We start from the raw sequence: 22,676 nt of genomic DNA, 5'->3' as shown, positions 1-22,676 counted from the left end.
GGGATGCCTGAAAACGAAGTGACCTCCCCTCCATGTTTTGAATCTGCCCAACAAGGTAACATGGTCAGTTTCTTAAGTGGTGGCCAACTGTCCCCAACCTTGCACTGAGACTGGTAGGCCATTTAGGAAACTACAATTCAGATCCACCCTGAGATAGGAAATTCCTCAAGTCATTTCCACTTGGCTAGCAGCGTACTGGCCGTCAGAGACTGCCCAGGTTCCCCAAGTTGCCATGGCCATTTGAAGACACAAAAGATGGGTCTAATGGCTAGGACACTGGACTTGAACTCAGAAATCCACCAGCACGTGTTTTTCCTGCCACTGCCATGTAACTTTCTGTTGCACCTCAGATAAGTGATTCTAGCTCCTATCAGCTTCCCATTCTGCCCCTGAAATGCTGTGGCTGCCAGTACATACACACAAACCACCAACCATGAACCCCTGCAAGCTGGGCTTATTTTTACCCTGCCTAGGTTACTCTGTAGGACAACAGAGAGGGCATCTCAGAACCACAGAGTCACCCTCTGTGCTCATCCCTAGGCTGTCTAGAGCCAGGGCTCCAAAGAAACACAGCTGCTTGGCCTCACTCCACTCAGGTTCCTCCCAGGATGACAGAGGAGCCAGAGGTCTTATCGTCTCTGCCTGGGATGTGCTGTGGACACATCCTTTACCTGACTTTGCTGCTGTCCTCCGGAAAATGGGAACAAGGCTCCCAACCCTGTGCTTGGCTTGTGGGTTTGCTCTAAAACCCAAATGCTCTTCAGCATGTGGGCATTATGTGGTCATGTTTGCTAGAGAAGGACAAAGCAGTAAGATACAAACAAATGTGATAGGTAATAAAGTTACCACAGTAATGGAGAATGTTGGGTATTTAGCAAAACACTGGAAAGCAAGCCTTCTCAGGAAGTTTTAAAGGGAAGAAGCCTTGGGGCCAAAAGGTGCTATAACACTCCCGTTAGAAACTCCAGAATATGTTCATCAACTGAGATTCTTTGAGAAAGTGGGTGTAGCAGACATAACCCATGCCCCTGCCACTCCCCTCGGACTGTTTCAGTCTTGCTGACTTCCAGCTGCCAGTGTTTGCATTTTTGTATCCAAGGGTCTTTTTCTAGAACCAGACAAGGCTGCTGTCACAGGCTGGTGGTGCCAGGGAATTAACTTTCTCTACCCTCCCAACCCCAGAGTAGCCCACAACCAATGACTGAGAGTCAAATACCCCAGCCCCTTGGCCCCTCTGATGCAGTAACGGTAAGGTGAGTGTTTTCCACTGTTCCCGAGCATCTCCTTGCAGGATGAAGCAGCAGCCATCCACTGTGATAGCTGGGTATGATGAACTGACTGATGGTTTCTCTCCACTCACATCCCCTGTCATGTGACATTGCAGCTTCTCCCACCAGGAAGCAGAGTTTATGTCCCCACCCTTTGAATCCTGTTGACCCTGTGACTTCATTTTGGCCAACAGAGTGTGACAATGAAACTAGACCTCATGAGTCCTTGTGCCTTGCTGTCCTAGATTTTAGATACCTTCTCCACCATAAGAATAAGACTGAGCTTGCTGGCTTGGGGACAAGGGACCACGTGGAGGCCAGTGAGAAACCCTTGGCCAACGATAAGCCAGTCATCACAAACAGAGGCAACCAGCCAACCTGAACTTGGCTGCAGATCTGTGAGGGAGCCCAGGAGACCAGAAGACCCAAACAGTTGAGCCCAGCCTAAACAGATGATCCACAGAATCAAGAGATAAATAAACAGTGGTTTCTCCAAGGCATGAAGTTTTGGGGTGACTTGTTACACAGCAATAAGTAACTGATATGCTAGTGTTGCATCGTGGTGCAGTAAACTGTCCTTATTTGTTTCCACTAAGCCTCGTATAGCCGTAGCCAGGGCTCTGTTAGTATCTGTCAAATAAATGAATATACTAGCATCGTGTCACTTCCTGCCGGTGCGTAGAAGCTATGCACTCTGGAAGGATACTGCCTCCTTCAACACCCTCCCTCCCCCGCTAGTGTGTGAATGTCTTTCTGCTTGCCTGAGTCTGCTAACTACCTTCCCCAGGGCCCAAATCCTACCCTCTGCCTAGGTAACTCCCACAGAAAGACTACCCACATGTCCACTCAGCCTTGAAGTGTTCCTGAAATGTGGGAGACACACCTGCTGCCTCCCATTAGGGAACCCACATCAGAGCAAAAGCAAAGACTTATTCCAAGAGAGACGAGTGAGGATGAGCAATCCTTCCACTCATTCAAAAACTCCTATTCACGGGAGCATTTCATTTTTCTTTCAAGAATAAACCCTCAAAAAAACCATTCCTGTTTCCAGAGATTCCAGAAACAGCAACTGAAAAAGCCAGCTGCTCCCAGTCAATAAACTTCTTTTGCATTTTTCTTTCAGATCTGGGACAGACAGCAAAGGAGAAAAACAGTAAATCTGAAGGCTAACATTCTGGCCAGGGCATAAGTTTTCCAGGTTTCTGATCAGCTCCTGCTCACCTTCCTTCATAAAACAACAACAATGATGGCGGCTTTACAACTGAGGAAAGTGCTGATGTGACAGCCACATGTTTCAGGTCAAATCTGAGGCCCTCCATGGAGAGGAAAATCCAGCCTATATGGATTAAAAACGTGTGACTCAATGCAGAGACCAGCACCGACCCAGCAGGATAGGCAGCGACTGTCTCCAGAGGGGAACGCTGTGGTGTAAAGCTTCACATGTCCAACAGCTCATGAGGGAGCATGAGCAGGGACAGATGGAAGCCCTCTTGATAATGGATATTTTAACCCATCCACCTCCTTTCAGGATGGGACTTTTCACAGAGGACTTTCTCTCCAAGGTCTCCAGGCTTGATACTTCTGGTCCAGAGCCAGCGGGTATCAGACCCCAACAGCCACTGAGGCTAGTGCATAGGAGGAGAGCAACATGCAGAATTAGCCATTCCTGGCTTTAATGGCTTGAGCAAGGAACCTGCCTTCCCCAAGCATCTATATCCTCCCCACTAAAAGGAGTGTAATAATATTTACTTCCTAGTGTCACTGAGAGGATTCCACAAAAGACTAATGCTAACTCTCATTTGCTGAGGGCCTATTATATGCCAAGCACTTTTGGAAGCACTTAAATGTTTTAATTCATGAAATATTTGGAATAACTTAATAAGGTGTTGCTATTATTTCTCTTGTTTTACTGATGAGGGAACAGGCACAGAGATGTTAAGCAACTTGCCCAAGGTTGCACAGCTGGTAAGATATGGTGTTATCTAAGTATACTGATGACCCTCAAGGGCATGCAGGGCATGGTGGGCATTCCATAGACAGGGGTCTCTTCCTCTTTATCAAACAAGACTTTACTTCTACCACATGCTATGCAGTTGATGATTCTGGCCACTTTGCACTTTTGAGAAGAATAATTTGTTTCAGGTTTTAAATAGTTCTCTGGGTGCAGCAATCCTAATCTCGAAGGCTGATTTTTCATGGATGGAGCTACCTGTCTCACAGCCAAGGATTCTGGGACATACACTTGACCCCACATCTCCACTGTGATAATTGCATTGTTAAAGCTACCAACATAGGACCATTACATGTGGCCACTAGATGGTTCTTCTAACTTCGTAAATATTTACTGTGTCTTTTCACTTTCCCTAAGAGTTCTTTCATTATTCAGGCTGGCTGGCCAGAAGGCACTGAAATGTTCCACTCATCTCCTACGGGAGGCATAAAAATATATACATATGTATTTTTAGATCAGCTGCCATAGTCTTATATTTCTTTTTCTTTATCTTGATCACAGGTGCGGTAATCTTAGATACTCTGGGTATTCAGACAGACAAAACAAAACACAGTTGCATCATTTTACAAATGGGAGTTTTCAGCTCTGTTCAATAGAAACAATCTGGACAGCCTCATCCAGAGGAGGTGGGGAGCTGTCCTCTCCCACCTACACAGTGCATGCCGGGAGATCATGGCACACACACCAGTCATGTCCGCAGCTTGATGCCCAGTGTTTCCCTGATTTGTACAGTTACGGGATGTGCATCCCACCCAGACGCAATCACGGCTCCCACCTGGGGCAAACATGGTTCAACAGAGCTCAGTAATAAACCAGATCAGCTCAGTTCTGGTTCAACAACCAAGACTTTGTCAACCAAATTCAGACCCTGGTTTCCATCAGCAGTTTAATGCCTGTGACTTCCCTCACTTTGTACCTGGCTCTACGTGAAGGTCTAAGGAAAACCATCATTTGGTATTGTATCTCTCCCCACCCAATTACCAATTAATGTTTCTTTGATGACTCCTCTGGGGACAGTCAGGGGCCCAAGATACAATGAGGGTTTAATGCGGGATCTAGACAAAAGGCTATTTTGAGAGACCAGGGGAGCCTCCTGGGACATAAGTCATCCTAAGGACAGTACCATAGCTTTCATCCAAGGGCACCACTTCTGAGATTCAGAAAATCTCCTTACCCAGTCTCTAGGTCCCATGTCTAAGTCAAGGATGATGGAATTAACAGAAAGGCTGAAACATCCCTGGAAACTATAAGATATAAGGAAAGAGAGCTGTCCTCTGCTTCACGTGGTAGTTCAGACTGTCTTTTAGGTCCCAGTTCACCCCTCCATGAACTTAGGTCCTCTGCTCTGTGACTTTGCAGTTCCTCTTGTTAAGGGGGCAGAGAATATTTTCCTGACTTGGAAGTCGGTCATATGACTTGCTGTGACCAACAGAGTAAGGCTCAAGTAACAGTGCACCAGGTCTGAGCTGGGACTCTAAGGGTTACTGCATGTTTCTGTTTGCCCTTTGTGCTGTCGCCAAGGCATGAGAAGGATAAGCCCATGCTAGTCGAGTGGTTCCAGCAGGACAATGAAAGACACATGAAGCAGAGCTAAACTTGGCCACCCAAACCTAGCCTAGATCAACCTACTCTCTGCTGAACCCCAGATGCATGGACAAGTCAGCCAAGATCCAGCTGATCCCAGCCTGGACCCGCTAACCCTCAGTTAACCGGCAGCTCCATTAAAAGGGATGACTGCTGTTTTAAGCCATTGAGTTTTGAGGTGCTTTGTTACGCAGCCTTTCTCTTTGGCTAAAGCTCACTGATACATATGGGGGGGCCTGGGTCCTGGCCACTGTAACTGTTCTCAAATTATCAATTTCTGGGCCCACAGAGCAGACCTGGTTCTGATCAACACTCCTGAGGGGCAGTCGAGGCTGTTTTAACCACCAGTGGCTTACTGACCATGAGCCTTGGGTTTTATGTCTTAATACAAGAAATGCAAAATGGCACAGAGAAGAACTTGACTATGTCCATCAATGGGCAGCTGGAACATCAGGACTTCACTAACCTAATACTTAACCTTGGAGCAAGTGAACATTTTCCCACCACATAAAGTTTTCTGATCCAAAACAAACTTCCAACATTTACTGTCTGCCTCACGACAACACAAATTCATGTGTTTTTGTTTTATGTTACTTTGTCCCTAAGACACTTTTTGGAAGACCTATTTAAAACTGAAAGTAATGGCCTGATAATTTGTGAACTTTCTTTAGAACTGGTTTCTCCAAAAACTGCAGGAACTTCTTTACCTTAAAAAAATTCTGATATCCACTTCTTTTATTTGAAGTCATTTTCTCAGCTTGGCAAAATGTGTGCCATTTTAATTTACCACATTTATCAGAAGTCAAAGTAATGCTAATTAACGTTTAAGTGGCTTGGAGAAGTATTTGTGTGTGTGTGGGGTGTGTGTGTGTGTTATATCATCTTTTGCCCAATAAATGAAAACAAAAGTAAAAGAATCTTAGTATTACTTTTTGATAAATAATAGATAATTTATCAACCAAAGTGTGTTTCAGTGCAGTCACTGGTTCATAATGGGATATTTCTTACATCCACCCAAACTTAACTCTCATGGTTACAAATAAGGAACATAAAATGGCATTTGGAGAAGTATCAAAAGTGAGGACAGTTTTTGAGCAATGGTAATACATGTATGGACAGATGTTCCAGCCCCCAGGCTAAAACAAACGTTCCAAAGGAACTGTCTTTGAAAGGAAACCGTTCTCTGAAATGTGGCCAAATGATTCAGGACAAGCACCTTCATCCTACAAGGTGTCTAAAATAAAAGGCTGGCAGAGAGGAAACAGGAGGCCTCTGTGTGGTTTACCTTTGCCAGGAGGACTCTCGTACTGGGGGAGGGAAGCCTGAAACAACAGAGTCGGTCTGTTCCTGGGGATCACATCGCCTACCCCTCCCGGCACACCGTCCCGGCACACCCTCCCGCCACCAAAGAGCCTTCACCTGTTGTGAAAACAGATGCCATTGTTAAATGTAGGGGGAAACATGAAAAGAATCCTATTATAATATTAAGTCAAATCATAGGAACTGTCCCACTTAAACCCTGGCAATTTCTTATGGTTCAATCTCATACAATGAGTAACTATAAAATACTCCCTTCATCACACAAATACTCACAGGAATCAGAAATACCCGCTAAACTGTGAGATATGCAGAACCGTAAATGAAACAAAGAGCGAATCATCCCCACCAGAGGATAGCTATTGTTAAAATTATTGCAGGGGCATCTGGGATGCTCAGTGGGTTGAGCCTCTGCCTTTGGCTCAGGTCATGATCTCAGGGTCCTGGGATGGAGCCCTGCACTGGGGTCCCTATTCAGCTCAGCCAGGAGTCTGCTGGACCCTCTCCCTCTCAGCTCCCATACAGTGCGCACGCTCTATCTAGCTTGCTCCCTCTCAAATAAAATCTTTTTAAAAAAAATTATTGTATCATATACATTCTTGTTAAGCTATAAAATACTGTTGTAGAGTGCTGTATCCCACCAATTCTAGTTATCTCTTTGTGGGGTGGCGGGGTACTCCGTACATTCCGGCTTCGGGCCTGGGGTCCTTACAAAGGAGCCTCCCAGAGCGAGGTGGCAGGAGGAGAGCTGGGTTACCTGGAGAGCAGCAGCTGACCCTGGAGCTGCAGGTCCGCAGCACAGTCCTCTGAGCGGCAGTTCCTTTCAAAGACGGTCTGTAGGGGAGAGAAGACAGGAAGAACAGGATTTAACGGCAAAGGAGTAAATATCAGCCAACTATTTCTTTCTAAGTCAGCAGGAACTCCTGTGAAAGCTTTCCTTCTTGGAAGCCAGCCCCCCACCAAAGTGAGGGCTCCTCCTCCTCCTCCTCCTGGGGAACCCACAGCAGTGGGGGGCTGGGCTGCAGCATGCTTTCCTCCTGTGGCTCATGTCTCAGTCTGTTGAAGTGTTTCTTCTAGTAGGTTCCTCAAGAAGGAACTTCTTCCTTGAGAAGATCTTTAAACGCTGTCAGATGTGCGTGAATAATAATCCAGTTGTGTAAAGAATTCTTAGATTACAGTGTGGTTATTTCCTTCTGTTTGCTCTCTTGGGGAGACAGAAAGTCTCTGAAGAAGGTGGGTTCTGCCTGGGTGATGGGATATGATAATGTTTAGTTGCAAAGAGAACAGTTTAAAAGGCCTTATGGCTATCAGGCTGAGGGCACCACACCAGGGCTGAGCGACCCTTTCCCGCATCTTAGGGGTAGGGGGTGGGCAGCCTCCAGAACAGATCGGACCTCAATGGCCAAGGCCTCACCCAGCGCTGGGGCCCAGCTCTCAGTGCGCCAAGCCAGCCCGCTGGTCAGAGTGCTTGTGCAGTGCACTGAGGGCCTGTGTGGAGGCTGGCCAGGGAATCGGGGGCGGCACCTTGGGAGGAGTTAGTTTTCCCCTATACCCCACAACAGGGTGGCCGGTCCCTCCCTTACACTCGTCTGGAGCTCTGGAGTGCTCTGACATGTCTCATCTAAGGACAGCAGACTCCCCACGTTCCTGACTGACAGACACTGCTCACTACTGGGAAGTGGCTTTGATCATTTTGGATTTGGAAGAGAAGAGCCTGTTGTCATTTTTCAGCTGTAAGTCATTCACTATTAAACTTCTCCTCTGTCACTGCTCATGCCTGTGGGTTTTTCCCCACCACAGAACACAGTTCCAAGGGATTTGTTCCTGTCCCGCAGGGTATGTCCAGGCAGTGCTCAGAGCGCCAACGTGGGCTCCAGTGAACTTGCTGGCCCATAGACAGTCTAGACCTACCAGACAGAACATTTCTGCCTATGGAAATTCATATTCCTCCGTCACATTTCCAAAAGAATGAAGTGCCCCAGCCAACATTCCCCTGACTTCATTGTGGCGGGGGGGGGGGGGGTCATGGAAGTCTTGGGCAAAAGAAGGAAATTCCCGAGTTCTTTTGGACACTACTAGGAGGAGGGAGAGAGCCAGATTTCCAGGAGAATTTGATAGAAGACACTGGGTCTTTGTTTGTGATCTCAAGCAAGGAGAGAACAGTGGGAAGCTGATGTGGACGGCACGGATGTCTTCGGAGACAGAGGCAGGCTCTCTGAGAGTAGGGATGAGGGGAAAAGCACCGAAAGTGGCTTCACCTTTGAAATTGAAAGTGAAGGTCCCTCCTTGTCATGCCCTGACTGAGGCCTTGAACTTAACTTTGTCTTTTGTAATTTCACATTTTCCTTCAAGGGAACTTTCCTCCCAAATTATATAAGCTTCAAGTCCCACGATACCAAGCCCTGGCCCTGCTGACAGGCTCCTTTAGGTGTAAGGTTTTCCAGGGTCACAGGCGAGAGGGACAGTTGGGTTCCCCACCGCTGGGTGAGGGGGGGATGTGGGTAAGAAGTGATAAAGAGGATGTGACCTCAATCATCCTGCGGTATACAATCTGACAAGACCTTGTCCCCACCCTCCTCACCTCTGTCCCTCTGGCTCTCTTGTGCCAGCTACCCCCTCAGACTAGCCTTCCATCTTCCCATAGGAAAAGCAGGGCCTCCACTGAAGCCGGTCTCCAGCTCCTCCACCTCATTCATCCGGGGTGTGTCTTTGCATCCCTCCATGAGCAAACCAAAGCCACATCTCTGAGCCCCCCACGAGCTCAGGCTTCCATTGTTAAGTTCTTGTAGTTCCGGGCACTTTCTCCTGCTACCGCTCATCTCAGTCATAACTAACTGATTTTATAATTACATGTTTCCTGTTTGTGTCCCCTGCTAAAATTAGGCTCCATGAAGATGGGGGCCATATTGGTCCTGCTCACCTTTGTGCCGGTCCCCAGAGCCCGGCATGTTGAGGTTTTCTGGTCAACCCTAGAGGACCACGTGGTGCTCTGAGAGCTGATGACCACTGAAATGGGGAGCCCCATGGTGGATGCTCCAATCTGGGCCAATGCTAATACACTGATCATCCTCGCCAAAGCTTCACACCCATCCCTCAGCGACATGCAAGCGTAGAGCCTCTGATAAGGAACCTGTGGCTCCATGGAAGCTCATTGTCCTTGGTCTGCATTCCCCTTTTACCCTACTATTTCCTATCCCTGAAACTGGCTTAGGTCTCCCAGCGCTGCTAAATTTCCACCCAACAAAAACAAGCTCCAAGTCCATCATTTATATATATTGATGTACACACACGGGGATACACACACACACACACACACACACACACACACACACACACACACGTTATATGTGGGCGCTCACCAGCTAACATTAAGCACGCCCTATCCCGAGAAGATAAAGCACCAGCTCAGAAATTAACCCAGAACTCAATTTCCACAGTTATAAAATGAAAACAAGCCAAGGTTTCAGGCAAAGACCCTCCCAGGCTGGGAAAGCAGTTGTCTTATGGGTAGAGTAGCAAGACAGAGGGAGTCAAGAGACTTGCCTCAAGCATCAAGGAGGCTGAGGTTGAAACTCAGAGTTCCCCTGCTTTGTACCTGGATTTGTCTCTCTGGGTAAATGGCTGTATTGTTTTCCAAGGAACTGAAAAGCATCTTTCAGGGGTAGAAGGTGGGCAGACTGAGGCCTCAGAATGCCAGCTGAGAACATAGAGTTTCCAGAAGCCAAGAAAGACTACTTCTCCTTTACTAAGTACAAAGAGTACAGGTTCTCCATGAAGCCAGTGGGCCGAACTCCCAATTTTCCTCTTAGGAACAACCCTGAGTGCCAACTAGGCCTCTAAGAAATTCCTCTGCCCATCTTTGCCCCTCATCTCCCTGGTGTTCTAGGCAAACACAAGCTTGGCTGTCTGAATCGGACAAACTCCCCACCAGCCCGGAAGCAGTCTATCCCACTTCCCTCCAGCAGCCACCTACTGGTTGGCAAAGCCCTGTCTGTTTCTTTACCTGGAAGATCTGAGAAGCCACCATCTCTTAATTCCTCTCTGGTAAAAAGAGATAAATGCTTTCTCTCAGGAGACAACCGTTTCCTGCCTCAGGCTTCAGAGACATGCAGACACCCAGCAGCCTTCTCATACTCACAGACTACATTTCCATGTTGGCTCCTGCCTCACTCTGGTCTTCACCCAGATTTCCATGGAGATTATTTTTCCTCCTCCCCAAATCCTTCCTCTGCTTCTTTTAGAACAGAGTCAGCAGACTTCTTCTGTAAAGGGTATCTAGTAAACCCATTTCACTCTAGGCTGTGCAGTCTCTGTTGTAACTAGTGCTGTGAGAGCAGCCATATGCACCATGTGAAGAAACAGGCATGGCTGTGTCTCAATAAAACTTTATTTATAAGAATAAGCAGCAGACCAGAGTTAGCCTGCAGTTTGTGGACTCCTGTTCTAAAATATTTATCTATTGATTTCCCCATTCTCTTCATCCAAGAAAAAAAAAAAAAAGGATACAATGAATCCAGCTCAAGTTACAGCTCTCTCTGAGCCAAAGTACAGAGGCTAGAGCTTTCTTCCCAACGCTGTGGCCACCAAGGCCAACACAGCCTTGGGGATGTGTGGCTTGTGGCTGGCAGCTCAGTGGCTGTCCTGGCCAAGGCTGACTGCAGAAAGGAAGCTGCCTGGGCATTCAAGCCATGGGGTGCCCACTTCCCTTACTCAAAGCCATGTTGGAAAAAAATCTTCACTTCTGATCTAGTGGGAAGTAGGATTCTTCACCTATTCCAGCTGTCATGTTCATAGGAGGGTCAATTTCTTGGACTTGGTGATATTTGCAGTAAAATATATATAAAATCATTGACACAGATTAGATACTGTTTACAGGGTTGCTATAGCAACCCCATCCATGCTGAGGCCTGAGAAAATAGGACAACTGGACTGTGTGGGAATATATGCTTTTCATATCCCACACCCAAGGGGGCCAAACAAGAAGGCTATTTTTAAGCTAACATGAGTGAAGCATTTAATGATGGGCAATGTGACTTAGCAGAGGGTCTCTGCCTGGACAATGGGTGATACATTTCTGAACTGTTGCTCCTCTCCCAGTCCCATAGAAGCTCCCAGAGGCCTGGCCATACGTAAAAAATGTCTGTAACCCCCAGCACGTAGTACAGGGTTAAAAAAAATGTGTAAATGCCATGAGTTTCTCTTTCCAATTCTGTTTTAATGGGCTCCTTTTTCCAGAATCCAACACTGTGTTTAACACTGGGACTACTCAGGGTGGTCCCAGGATTTCTGGGTTCAGCCCTGTGCCCAAATGAAGAAAGGAAATATCTCCTTGCCTGGTATTTAAAATCAGGTCATACAGACAGAGTTCCTTTCTAAAAAATATCATGTACACAGGAATAAATGAAAGACAAATACTTCATAAAATTAAAGTGGAGGAATTTCTTCCGTATCAGGGTCTGTACAAATTATCCTTTTAGATTTTGAAATCATGGGAGAACAACAGTCCCACTGCTCTTCCTCTAAAGCAAACACAGCACCAATTTTGCCCCATGTCTTTATGAAAAAACTGGAAGTGATTAAGTTCTGTCTGGGGGTATCCTTCGGTTTACTCCATGGCCCTGCAGTTCACAGCACACTCCCCTCTGCTAAAGAGAGCCTTTCCCATGGTTTGGCTCTACCTCTATGAGAAACGAGCAAGAGCTGAGCTGGCCCACGGGGAACTGCACCTGGCCTCTTCGCTACCCTGGACTCCAGGACTGCCTGGGCCTGGCTGGCCTTTTACAGGCCACATTTCACGTCCCCCTACAACCCCTGCCTTTTAATATCAGCTTTTAATATCAACTTGCTCCTAGAGACCTTCTGGCCCCCAGGTACCGAAATGCTCTCCCCTGATTTTTCATCCTGGAATCTTTGTGTGTCCTATGCTTCATTTATCAATTCTTTTTTTTTTTTTTTAACAGCTACTACTAACTAGTCACAAGAGGCAGAAAATAGAACCAGGAATAAAGGTGCTGGTGCCAAAAGAGAAAAAGTAGAACACACTAGCTGTATATCTAAAGGCTGCAGAGCCAGATGCATTCGGGCAACAGGGAGGAAGACTGGAGAAGCTGCCAGCAAGACCCCTCTCACACACCCACTTGAGCCTCACCTCAGCAGGGCTCCAGGTATAACTTCAAGTAGCAAGGCCTGGCCTCTGACTTCCTCAGTCACCTCTGAAGGTGACAAAGGTGGGGCTAATGTTTCTTCCCCAGGCAGAGACTATCCACAGGACATGTGTCCTCACTTGTTTATACACACACAGCATGGGCTCGTGGGCAAGGTTTTCCATAAGGCAGGACGAAGGAAAGAAAACCCAACAGGCCTGCAGATTTGGGGGAAAACCACCATATTCTCCTACAAAGAGTTGTGAGGAATCAGGACACACTCTTTCCGTAAGTTGTAGAGATGAAGCACTAAAGAAGAAAGTTTGCAGACTGCATGGGTCACTACCAGGTACGGCCCAGCCTTTGAGAGATGGGAGTCACCTCTCCTCGGCTCTTGGGGTTAACGCTGGAGGAGAACCCAGAGACACGGAGATGTAACGGGACTTCTCTGGTCATCGGGGAAGCTGAACTATATGTCTTCCTCCCACATAGTTGAAGCTAGATGGCCTTCACATGTGTTTCACCGAGATGCCCTTTCTGTAAAGATTACCCAGAAGCTGACGACAAGCAGCTGATGCTTGTGAAAGGGGACGGGGTGATCTGGCTGGACCAGGCATGGGGGCGGAAACTTCTTCCTCGAACACTGCCCCCTCCTCTGCTGGACCAAACTGCTCCCCTGAATCCAGATGCTTAATTTGCCCCACTCCGAGCAGACTGGATGGTCTCTGAAACCCATCTGGCCCGGGTCTTCAGTGACATGCTCTCTCTGTTTCATCCTTCTGACCCCTCGGCTTTGCAATGTTCAGCAGACTCCATATGTGATAACGAAAATAAACCTTCAAGCTGGCTTTTTAAGACACCTGGGTGCCTCACCTGGGAAACTATTACTTCATGTCCAGGCTGAACAAACAGTGAGTTCTCGAAGGCTGGGGCTCTATTTCCACACACACAGGCACTGAAGGGGACAGAGGGTGACGATTTCCAGCACAACGGAGGCCTGAAATTTATGGCTTCAACATAATTCCAAATTCACATTAGAGTAAAACAGCCCCCATTTCCCTTGAAAGAAGACAAAGTGAGTATTCTCAACACAGGCAATGCCTCTTCCTTCACTAGGTGTATTTCCTCCACCTTGTTTTTTGGAACGGACATTCACATATGCACAAACAGACTACCATTGTTAGTGAATCACCCTGATTGCACACCACGCTCTCCTGCCTGGAAGGAATTCCCAGAGAGTTCATAGAGCACATTTTAAAAAATTAGACCGCTTGGCTGAATCTGTCAATGAAGAAATTCTGATAGGATGTCCACTCCTTGCAGGAAGCCCTAGCCTTGTGTCCTTTCAGAGCAGCCACTGAGGGCTAGGCACCATGTCAGCTACCAAGAACCAATAGAAAATGAGACAAAATAGATCCCTGCCCTCTTGGGCCTCCATTCAAGTGAGGGAGACAGAAAGGCCATTAGACAAAATAATAACAAACTGACAGGTTTCATGAAGGAATCAAACAGTTAAGTCAGGGAATACAGGTAGAGGAGTATGGGTCTCTGCAGAGGTGATATGTCAGTTGGGACCTGAAAAATGAAGAACAGGCTGTGAGAAAGACACAGTGAGAGCTTCCTACAAGAGATATCAGCATGTGCAAAGGGCCTAAGGCAGGAGAGGTTTGGTGAGTTTGAGGGTGGTTGGTGTGCAGCGTGTAGCCAGCACTGGATGACCCTGGAGAGGCCAGGGCCCCACTGCACAGGGTCTGTGGACCTCAACAAGAGTCTGGATGTTCTTCTAAGGGCAGAGGGAAACTATGGAGGTGGCAGGCATTATAAAGAGAAATGACCTGGTCCAGGTGAGAAATGATGGTGGCCTGGACTACAGTGGTGGCAGCAGAGAGGAAGTGCATCAGCACAAACCTAACATTTGTCTACAAAGTGGGCAATCTGGAAGTCCAGCCCCAGCCAGGTCTCTGGGGGCCTCCTGAGCAAGCCTGAGAGCAACCAGAGTTTTCAAAGCTCTACCTTGTGTAGAGGGTTTGAAGACAGGTCTTCTGTCATAGCCACTAGTATGCTCACCTGAGGGGAAAGGTAAGGGACCTAGCTTCCTTCCCAGCACACAGGCCAGATGGGGCCCTACAGAATTCTTCCATTCAGTTCCATACTGTTTCAGCAGCTGATAACCACTAGGAACTAATAATGAGTCAACTCTCTGGGTCTTCCACACTGAACCTCTGAGAACTCACATGCAAGCAAAGTCTTCCAGGGGCCACTGTGAGAGCTCCCAAGTGCTTCCAGGCCCAGGGAGACCAGTATCCCCAAGGAAGGTCTCTGGTCTCCCCACACTCAAAAAGATGTAATGGTTGCCTGTCCCCAGTAGCAACAAGTCTGGCTCTGTGGCCGGTGAACAAAACCTTAGACAGCATGACTATAGTCCCAGTCTTCACGGCCCCGCCCCTTTCCCCCAAACCAAACATTCGGCCACATGGAAGACCATCAATCATCCATCAGTCCTTCGTTCTCATTTAGCCTGTCAAACTCCTCCAGCCTCGAGTGTCCAAACCCTGCTTTCTTGGCTCCAGCCCATTCTCCCTCTCTCCATAAAACACCTTCTTCTTGGCTGGAAGTGGTCTCGGTAGTGAAACACTCACACACACTAATATGAATCTCACCTTCTTCCCTGTACACATTATTCCTGTACTGTAAGCTCACTGAAGGCAGTAATGTCTTCTCTCTTTATCAAGGTCTTATATGGAGTAGACACTAAATTGCTTTTGGATTTATTACAGTCCTTTTAAATACTTTTCAGGTTAAGGGATAAAACAAGTTGCTTTTTCTTGTTGTTGCTTGGTTTTGTATTCAATATCCCCTGAGAACAGGTAGGTCTCTACTTGAAAAATTTTTTTAAAGAGTTTGTTTATGAGAGATAGATGCGTAGATCGATAGATAGATAGAGAGAGAGAAAGCACAAGCAGGAGCAGAAGGAGAAGCAGGCTCCCCACTGAACTGGGAGCCTGATGTGGGGCTTGATCTGAGCCAGAGGCACATGCCTAATTGACTGAGGCACCCAGGCACCCCAACTTTCCTTCAATTTTTAAGGTGAAGTATATGTTCATCAGACTGAATGTCCTACAAAGGTCTGCAGAAAGCCCAGGATCCTAGGTGGTTCTCAGCACTATGGCAACGGTACGACTATTCACTCACACAGCCTAGCACTTATCCCATAGCCCACATTCTCCCAACACCATTCTTCACCCAGCAGTGGGGAGGCCTAGCCTCCTGCCTGTCCCGCTCATCAGAGAAAGCCACGGATCCCTTGGGAGTCACACTGCACAGGCTTTAGTCACTGCCTCCATGTTACACACCCTGTCTGTGCAGCTGTTCCACCTGAACTCCACCACCTGGGATGGCAGGCTGCGACTCCAAAGGCTCACCAGGATGCAGTCCCCCTCGCTGCACACCCCCATGTACCAATATGGGCTCGGTGCCTTTTAGTTGAAGACACTGCAATATTTAAATCCTAATGTTATCTGGCAACATGACTTGATGAGGTTATTCTTTCCTAGGAAAGAGGTTAGATGCTCTTGGTGGAGCCGTATAAATACACACATGGGCTGAAACTCAGCTCTGCTTGCTAGAGTGGGCCTCACTCTCAGAATCTTTCTCCCCCTAAAACTGAGTCAACATCTGGAAGACACATGGTGGATGGTCATTAAATTAGCTACCCCCTGCCCCCCCCCCCCCAATCAGGAAAAGGAAAAAAAGCAAGGATCACTCTCCCAGAATATTTCCCAGACTCCTGGACAATCTTTCCAATCTAAGAAAAATATTTTTCTTTCATTTTAATTTCAATCAATGAATCACATGTTTAAAAGAAATAATGATCCCCTGCCACATACCTTCCTATACCAAGTCCACTATTGTCCACATCCACATGTGTTTCTTTTGATGATTAATCAGATTTAGACATTCTCTTACTGAATTCCTGACACAATGGACAAGAATTTTTCTCTCCTCTGCCTTCCTAATTTTGACAGGCAAATCATTAGTCCTAACTCCTCTCCTGCCATGGTTCTCAAACATCAGCTGCATTAGAATCACCTGGTCAGGGGTTAGTTAAACGACTGTCTTTGGCTCAGGTCATGATCCCAGTGTCCTGGGGTTAAGCCACCCATGTCTCTCTTTTCTCCTGACTTGTGCTTTCTCTCTCTCAAATAAATATATAAACAATCTTTTTAAAAAAGAGAGAATCAGCTGGTCAGATTGTTAAAATATCTCACAAGATCCCAAAAGAGGCTGATATGGCTGATTCAGCAAACACAATTTGAGAAGTTGTATTCCAGAGTGCTTGGGTGGCTCAGTTGTTAAGTGTCTGCCATCAGCTCAGGTCACGATCCCAGGGTCCTGGGATTGAGCCCCACGTCGGGCTTCCTGCTTCTCCCTCTCCCTCTGCCCCTGCTTGTGTTCCCTCTCTTGCTATGTCTCTGTCAAATAAATAAAATCTTAAAAAAAAAAGTAGTACTATTCAGCTGATGACTTCTGTGATTTTTAGTAGCATTTCTTGTTTCATCAAGTTTACAGTATCTTTTGACCCACCAATTTAAGAAACTAAGAGAACTTCGGTCATTCTATTTTTACCTCTATACAGTCAAATTTAAGGACATTTATATTTTATAGTATAACTGAAAACCAATAAGTAATGCTAATGTTATATGGCTACATGATTATTGATCACAGTAGAACCAAGCCAAGTGTCATGATTACATATTCTCTTCTATACGTGCAAAGTTCAACTCCTGGAATACTCAACTTTCACTTAAGGGAGAATATTTCTAGTATCAAAGCCTTTCTCTTCCTTATATCCCTCTACTTGCTCAAAATCCCATGATATTTTGTTCTATGTTTGAACCATGACATATTGACCATATTTTTATTTTTCTGAGAGTTTTTGATTGCCTTTATTTTTTCTTAGAGAAGAAACATATTTCATTCACACTCTATCCTAAAATTTCTGTTATTCTGTCAATTGCTGGCTTCATTATTCTTGAAGCTCATTGATCCCTTGTTCTAAATTGGTAATTTTTTTTTTTTAATTTGCAGTTACACTTTTGTTTTGTTGGATGCCATCTCGAGTTATTTCCATGGAAGAGTTCCTAAAGAGGTAAACTATCTGGTCCTCACTTGTCTGAAAACTGTATTTTGACCTCATACTTGACTGTTAAGGAAAGTATAAAATTCTAGTTTCAAATCACTTTCTCTCAGAACTTTGAAAACCTTATTTTACAATATTCTGACTTCTAATATTGCTAATCAGGAGTCTGATGGTCTGTTTAGTATGTCTCTAATTCTGTTACAAGCTGACATATATTCCCCAATACCACCATCCTGTACGCATTTAGAATTTTCTTTAAATCTTAGGAGCAAAAACACTGCAAAATGATGTATCCAGGATATTTTTGGTTTATCCTGCTTGTAAGTTGGTGAGACCATTAAATTAAAAAAAATAATGTTGTCCTTTACCTCTGAGAAATGTTGTTCTATTGTCTCTCATAACTTTTTAAATATTCTCTCTTTACTTTTTCTGGTATTCCTATTACTTGAATATAGAACCTTATAAATTGATCTTTTAGCTGTCTTTTCAATTTGTCTTTCAGCTCTGCTTACTGGTGGATCTCTTACCATTATCTTCTTTCCTACTAAATTTTTGTCTCTGCAACCATAATCTTTAAGAACCCCCCCTTTTCTTGTTTCTTCCCTTTAAAAAGAAATAGCATTCCAACCATTTCCCAATGGACAAAATATATTCTTAAATCTCCTTGTATTTATTACATACAGTTTATGGTGGTTTTAAAATTTATATAATCTTTTCTATCCCCTAAATAATCTATTTTCTTCTAAGTCAGTTATTTTGTTGTTTATTGTATTTTTTTTTTCAATGTACCGCATTGCCCCTGTATTCTCAGGCTACACTGGTAGTCCATTTGCATTTAAGAATAAGGCAAAGGGACTGATTAGAAAATCTGTGGATGTGTCAGGGAATGGTAGGAGAGGAAGCTAACACTTACAGTGGAGTCTCTAAATGCCAGATGAGCCAACGCTTTCCTCTGGGGAACCAGCCAACTCATGCTATCTCAACCAGTTAAATTCTTTACAGAAGAAAACTGCCTGGTTGCTTGCTATTCTGCATGCCTAAAGTATAAAGGGACAACAACAGGGGAGAAACACCAACTCTTTCACTTACCAAGTTTCAGTTAATAGGCCCCCTTCTCATGTGGTCCATATATACTATGGAGTATTATGCCTCCATCAGAAAGGATGAATACCCAACTTTTGTAGCAACATGGACAGGACTGGAAGAGATTATGCTGAGTGAAATAAGTCAAGCAGATAGAGTCAATTATCATATGGTTTCACTTATTTGTGGAGCATAAAAAATAACATGGAGGACATGGGGAGATGAAGAGGAGAAGGGAGTTGAGGGAAATTGGAAGGAAAGGTGAAACATGACAGACTATGGATTCTGAAAAACAACCTGAGGGTTTTGAAGGGGCAGGGAGTGAGAGGTTGGGGGAGCCAGGTGGTGGTTATTAAGGGGGGGGCATGTATTGCATGGAGCACTGGGTGTGGTGCAAAAACAATGAATACTGTTACGCTGAAAAGATATTAAAAAAAAATTTAAAAAATAGGCCCCCTTCCCTATTTCAGTTCCACCTGTCACTCTTGCACCCTTCTGTAACTGCTGGCCTGGCCATGGCAGCCTTTCTGGATCCTGGGTAGATGGACACCCAGCCCCTTCATGTGTAGCTCGAGGCTCACCCACCACCACTCTTCCATCTTCTTCACTCACTCCAGAAAATTACAACTCTCTTGCTGACTGATGCCCCATCCCCCACTGCATTCTCCTCTCTGTCCCTATTAACTCATCTATAATCACTGTAATGGGGCCTCAGAAAGCCTAAACATAGGGGCTTCGTTGACCACCTTGACTAGAAGAGACCAATAAGGGCATTTTAATACTAATGTCTCTGCACCTTTGGCTTTGATCAGGCTCATCCACTGAGACCCCAGCCCACTCCAAGTGTCAATAACCAGCAGGACATACCAGTCACCTTCCAGGGTACCTGTGTTTTGAAAGAAGTTCACATTCAAAATAAAAACAAGGACATAAAAAAAAGTCAGTATGGCCAATAGGTTGTGTGTATACATGTAGCAGGTGCTGGGAGCCCTGTCCACATCCCTGCACAACTGTGGCCTCTCTCCCTGCTGATGTTGAGTGTAGGCAGTGAATGGCTCACATTTGAATTCTTTCTCAGAGAACTATCTGAAGCTGAAGCAGCTCTCCTTCAAAGAAACCTACACTCCTCTTCTACATGGGATGGCCAGCCAATGGCTGACTAACAAGGGACCCATAAGGTCAGCCCCCTTGCCTTAAGAAGACAGCTCGGTATAATTTATGTTATTGAATTCTCCAGTTCAGATAGGACTAGCCTAGCTGAGGCCACATCCTTGCTCAGTCCTTTCCACTTTCCTCACTTCCTTAGGTTTCTCCCATGTGCTACCAAATCCCTGCCTCAGGCTCTGCTTCTAGGGAACCTGATGCCAAGACCATGTGGGAGATACTTTGGGAGAGAATTGGGTAAAAAAATCTCACCACTTAACCGACCTTCTGGATGCACATGTCAAACCTCACACCCTTCTCTGTGGTTTGGTTTACAAGTCTACTCAGCAAGGCTTGGGTCACTTGCTGTGCTAGGTTTCCCCTAAGCTCAGTGCGGTCAGCAGGAGGGTGGGGCTGGTGGATGGTTCCATGACTTTGCTCCCATCCTGTGCAGAAGTCTAGTTCAGCCAAAAAGCAGTTTTGCCTGACCATTCCCCCAACCCCTGCCATCAAGGTCCTGGATCTGTAGTGATCGTGGGTGTTGAGGAAAGACTGAAAACAGATTGGGGACCACAGGGTCTTTGCCTATTTCCAAGACAGAAGTCAGTGCTGTGTGTGTCATGGATGGCTCAGGGCCGATGGGCAGCACTGTGGCAGAATCAGCTCACAGGCTCACTCCTACTGGGAGGGCCTCTATCTGACATGGCTGTGCAGCTCATCTACACAGCAGCACACCTGAGAACCTGATCAGCATCAGTCAGGATTGGTGGCTCACCAGCACTCACCCTGTATGGGCTCCAGGGATGCATGGGTTAGAAATTTTTAACCCAACAACCAGTTCTACAAGATGATGTTCCTGCTTCTTCACCTGACTCATGCCCTCACCAAGAAAACATTTAGTGAGTGCCTACTATGTGATCTCAGCTCTGGAAATGATCTAGGAACAGGTGTCAAGTTGAGGGGCCCAGTAACCAGTTCATGACCTCCAAGGGGTTATAAGTTTATAACTGCTTGGGAATAGCCTCAATGTGTTTAAATTATGTCGTTCTTAGGTGCAACCCCCCAAACCACACATTTTGCCATTTTGCAGATTAGTAAAGGGAGGCGCAGTGAGGGGGTGTGCCCAGACAGCCAGGGCCACAGCTTCCGCCACAGACACCTTGCCACCCTGGGCCCGGCCAGGAGTCTCAAGGTTCTGACCTGATTCCTTTGGGCAATCTTCTGTCCCTTCTTCCAGCGGAGCACTGGTGTCAGAGCTGGCAGCTCCCTCTCCTCTCCAGTCACATGCTCACCCAGGCTGTAGGCGGCCTCAAACACAATGGGACTGATGACATCCTGCACTCGCCGCTGCAACAAGAAACAGGCACGTGCATTAACAGCTGGCGCTGGGCGACGCACGCAGAGCATTTCACAGTTTACAAAGACCTTCCACACAGATGGCCTCATGCCAGCCTCACAGCCTCCCCTGTGAGGTAAGACTTTACTGCTCTCCTATCCTAGCTGAGGTAACTGAGGCAGAGAGCGGGGAACATCTCGTCCAAGGTCAGCTGGATAACGAGCTGGGGCCTCCCCACTCTACCCTGCGGGGGGCGTTAATCATCTTCTCTTCAGCATATGGAACACATGACCCTACTCGTCTTCCAAATCCTTCTAAGCCAGTTGATGGGCGGGAGAACATCTGTGCTCACACGGTAAGCTGACCCTCCGCATTCCCAGTGTCTGGAGGAGCAAAGGTCTTTCGTATCGAGACGGATACGGCTCTTGTGCTGGAGCAGGAGATCGAGTGACACTGAGGAGCCTATTGTCTTTCCGGGGTTCGGGATCGGTGGAGCCAAGACTGACAGTCTTATTTCTGGCCTTATGTTCTTTCTTCTGAAACCCCAGGGCTTTAAGACCCAAATGAATGAATGAAAGGTTGCTAAGCGCAACCGGAGAGCAGGGGAGGGGAAGGGAAGAAGGCAAACAGCAACGAACACCTACAAGATGCCAGGCACCATGCCAGGTGTTCTGGACAGACAGGCAACATGCCCCAGCCCCGCGAACTAGGACTTCTTATCCTCCATCATCCAGGAAAGGAAAAAGAAGTTGCAAGGGTACATTCCTCAGGGCACAAGGCTGAGAGAGCCAGCACACCCTGTGAGAGGTGGGCTTCCAAGTGGAATGGGGCACATCTGAGATGTGACACAAATAAGCCAAGTCCCCACTGCTCCACACCTGTCTCAGGAAGGGAGCCAGCAGAGGAGCACGGCGGCCCCGTCAGGGACTGAGAGAACCTGGGCAGGAGGCCAGAAGCCAACCACAGGGCTGGGAGTGGAGCTGAGGACGTCACACCACTCTCTGGGTGAAGTCTGGTGGACTTTTGAAAAGGTTAGAGCTGTGTTCAAAATAGTAGAAAGTTCTGAAGTTCCCAAGCAGTGCACCGTGGGGAACCTGCTCCCAGGCCTCCCCGACAGCCAGCGCCCCTCTCCACAGGCAGGCACGCCAGCTAGGTTTTGGATACCGGTCCGGTCTAAGCGGGAGCGGGCACATTGCAATCATGACATGCTGTGGTTTGTCTTCCTCACTTTGCATGTGCACTGGAGGTGGAGACGGTTCGGTCAGAACACAGAGCTCCAGCACACGACGACCTGTTAGAGTGGATGCCCTCACCCCCCTGATGTCTGCACTCACATCTGCCTCAATGAGTGAATAAGTGGCGCCCCCCCCCCAATAAATTAGCAGCCTTCTCCAAGATGGCGCCCAGGAACCTCAGTTCCCCGGAAGGGGAATAAATTAAAGGGTCTGTGATCAAACAATTTGGGGGAGGGGGTAGAAGGGGGAGAGCCCAGGCTAAACAAAGTTAAAGAGGGTTTTTATTCTGTTTTGTTTCTCTCTGTTTTTAACATGGTTGCCTCTGAAAAAGGGTAGGGTCGTTCCGTGGAGCAGATACTCAGAGACAATGGAGAGCAGAGGAGGAATCTCCCGCAGCAGCCCAAAAGAGGAGGGGA

The 22,676-nt window shown here is 46.7% G+C and overlaps 1 protein-coding gene across 3 annotated transcripts in view; it reads right to left on the bottom strand.

Annotated features, from left to right (window-relative positions):
- ITGA9 (integrin subunit alpha 9) overlaps positions 1-22,676 on the bottom strand; it is a 323,185-nt gene that overhangs the window by 136,856 nt on the left and 163,653 nt on the right. For all 3 annotated transcript variants that reach the window (XM_082745464.1, XM_082745463.1, XM_082745465.1), the window contains 2 exons: positions 20,890-21,036; positions 6,938-7,014 (listed from right to left, as the gene is read on the bottom strand). In XM_082745464.1, the coding sequence (XP_082601590.1) occupies positions 6,938-7,014; positions 20,890-21,036 (224 nt within the window). The remainder of the gene's footprint in view (positions 1-6,937; positions 7,015-20,889; positions 21,037-22,676) is intronic.

The sequence above is a fragment of the Mustela nivalis genome (genome assembly GCF_964662115.1).
Source record: "Mustela nivalis genome assembly, chromosome: 1".
Classification (NCBI taxonomy): domain Eukaryota; kingdom Metazoa; phylum Chordata; class Mammalia; order Carnivora; family Mustelidae; genus Mustela; species Mustela nivalis.
The sequence above is the reverse complement of the archived record's forward strand: the minus strand, read 5'-3'. Positions and strand labels throughout refer to the sequence as shown.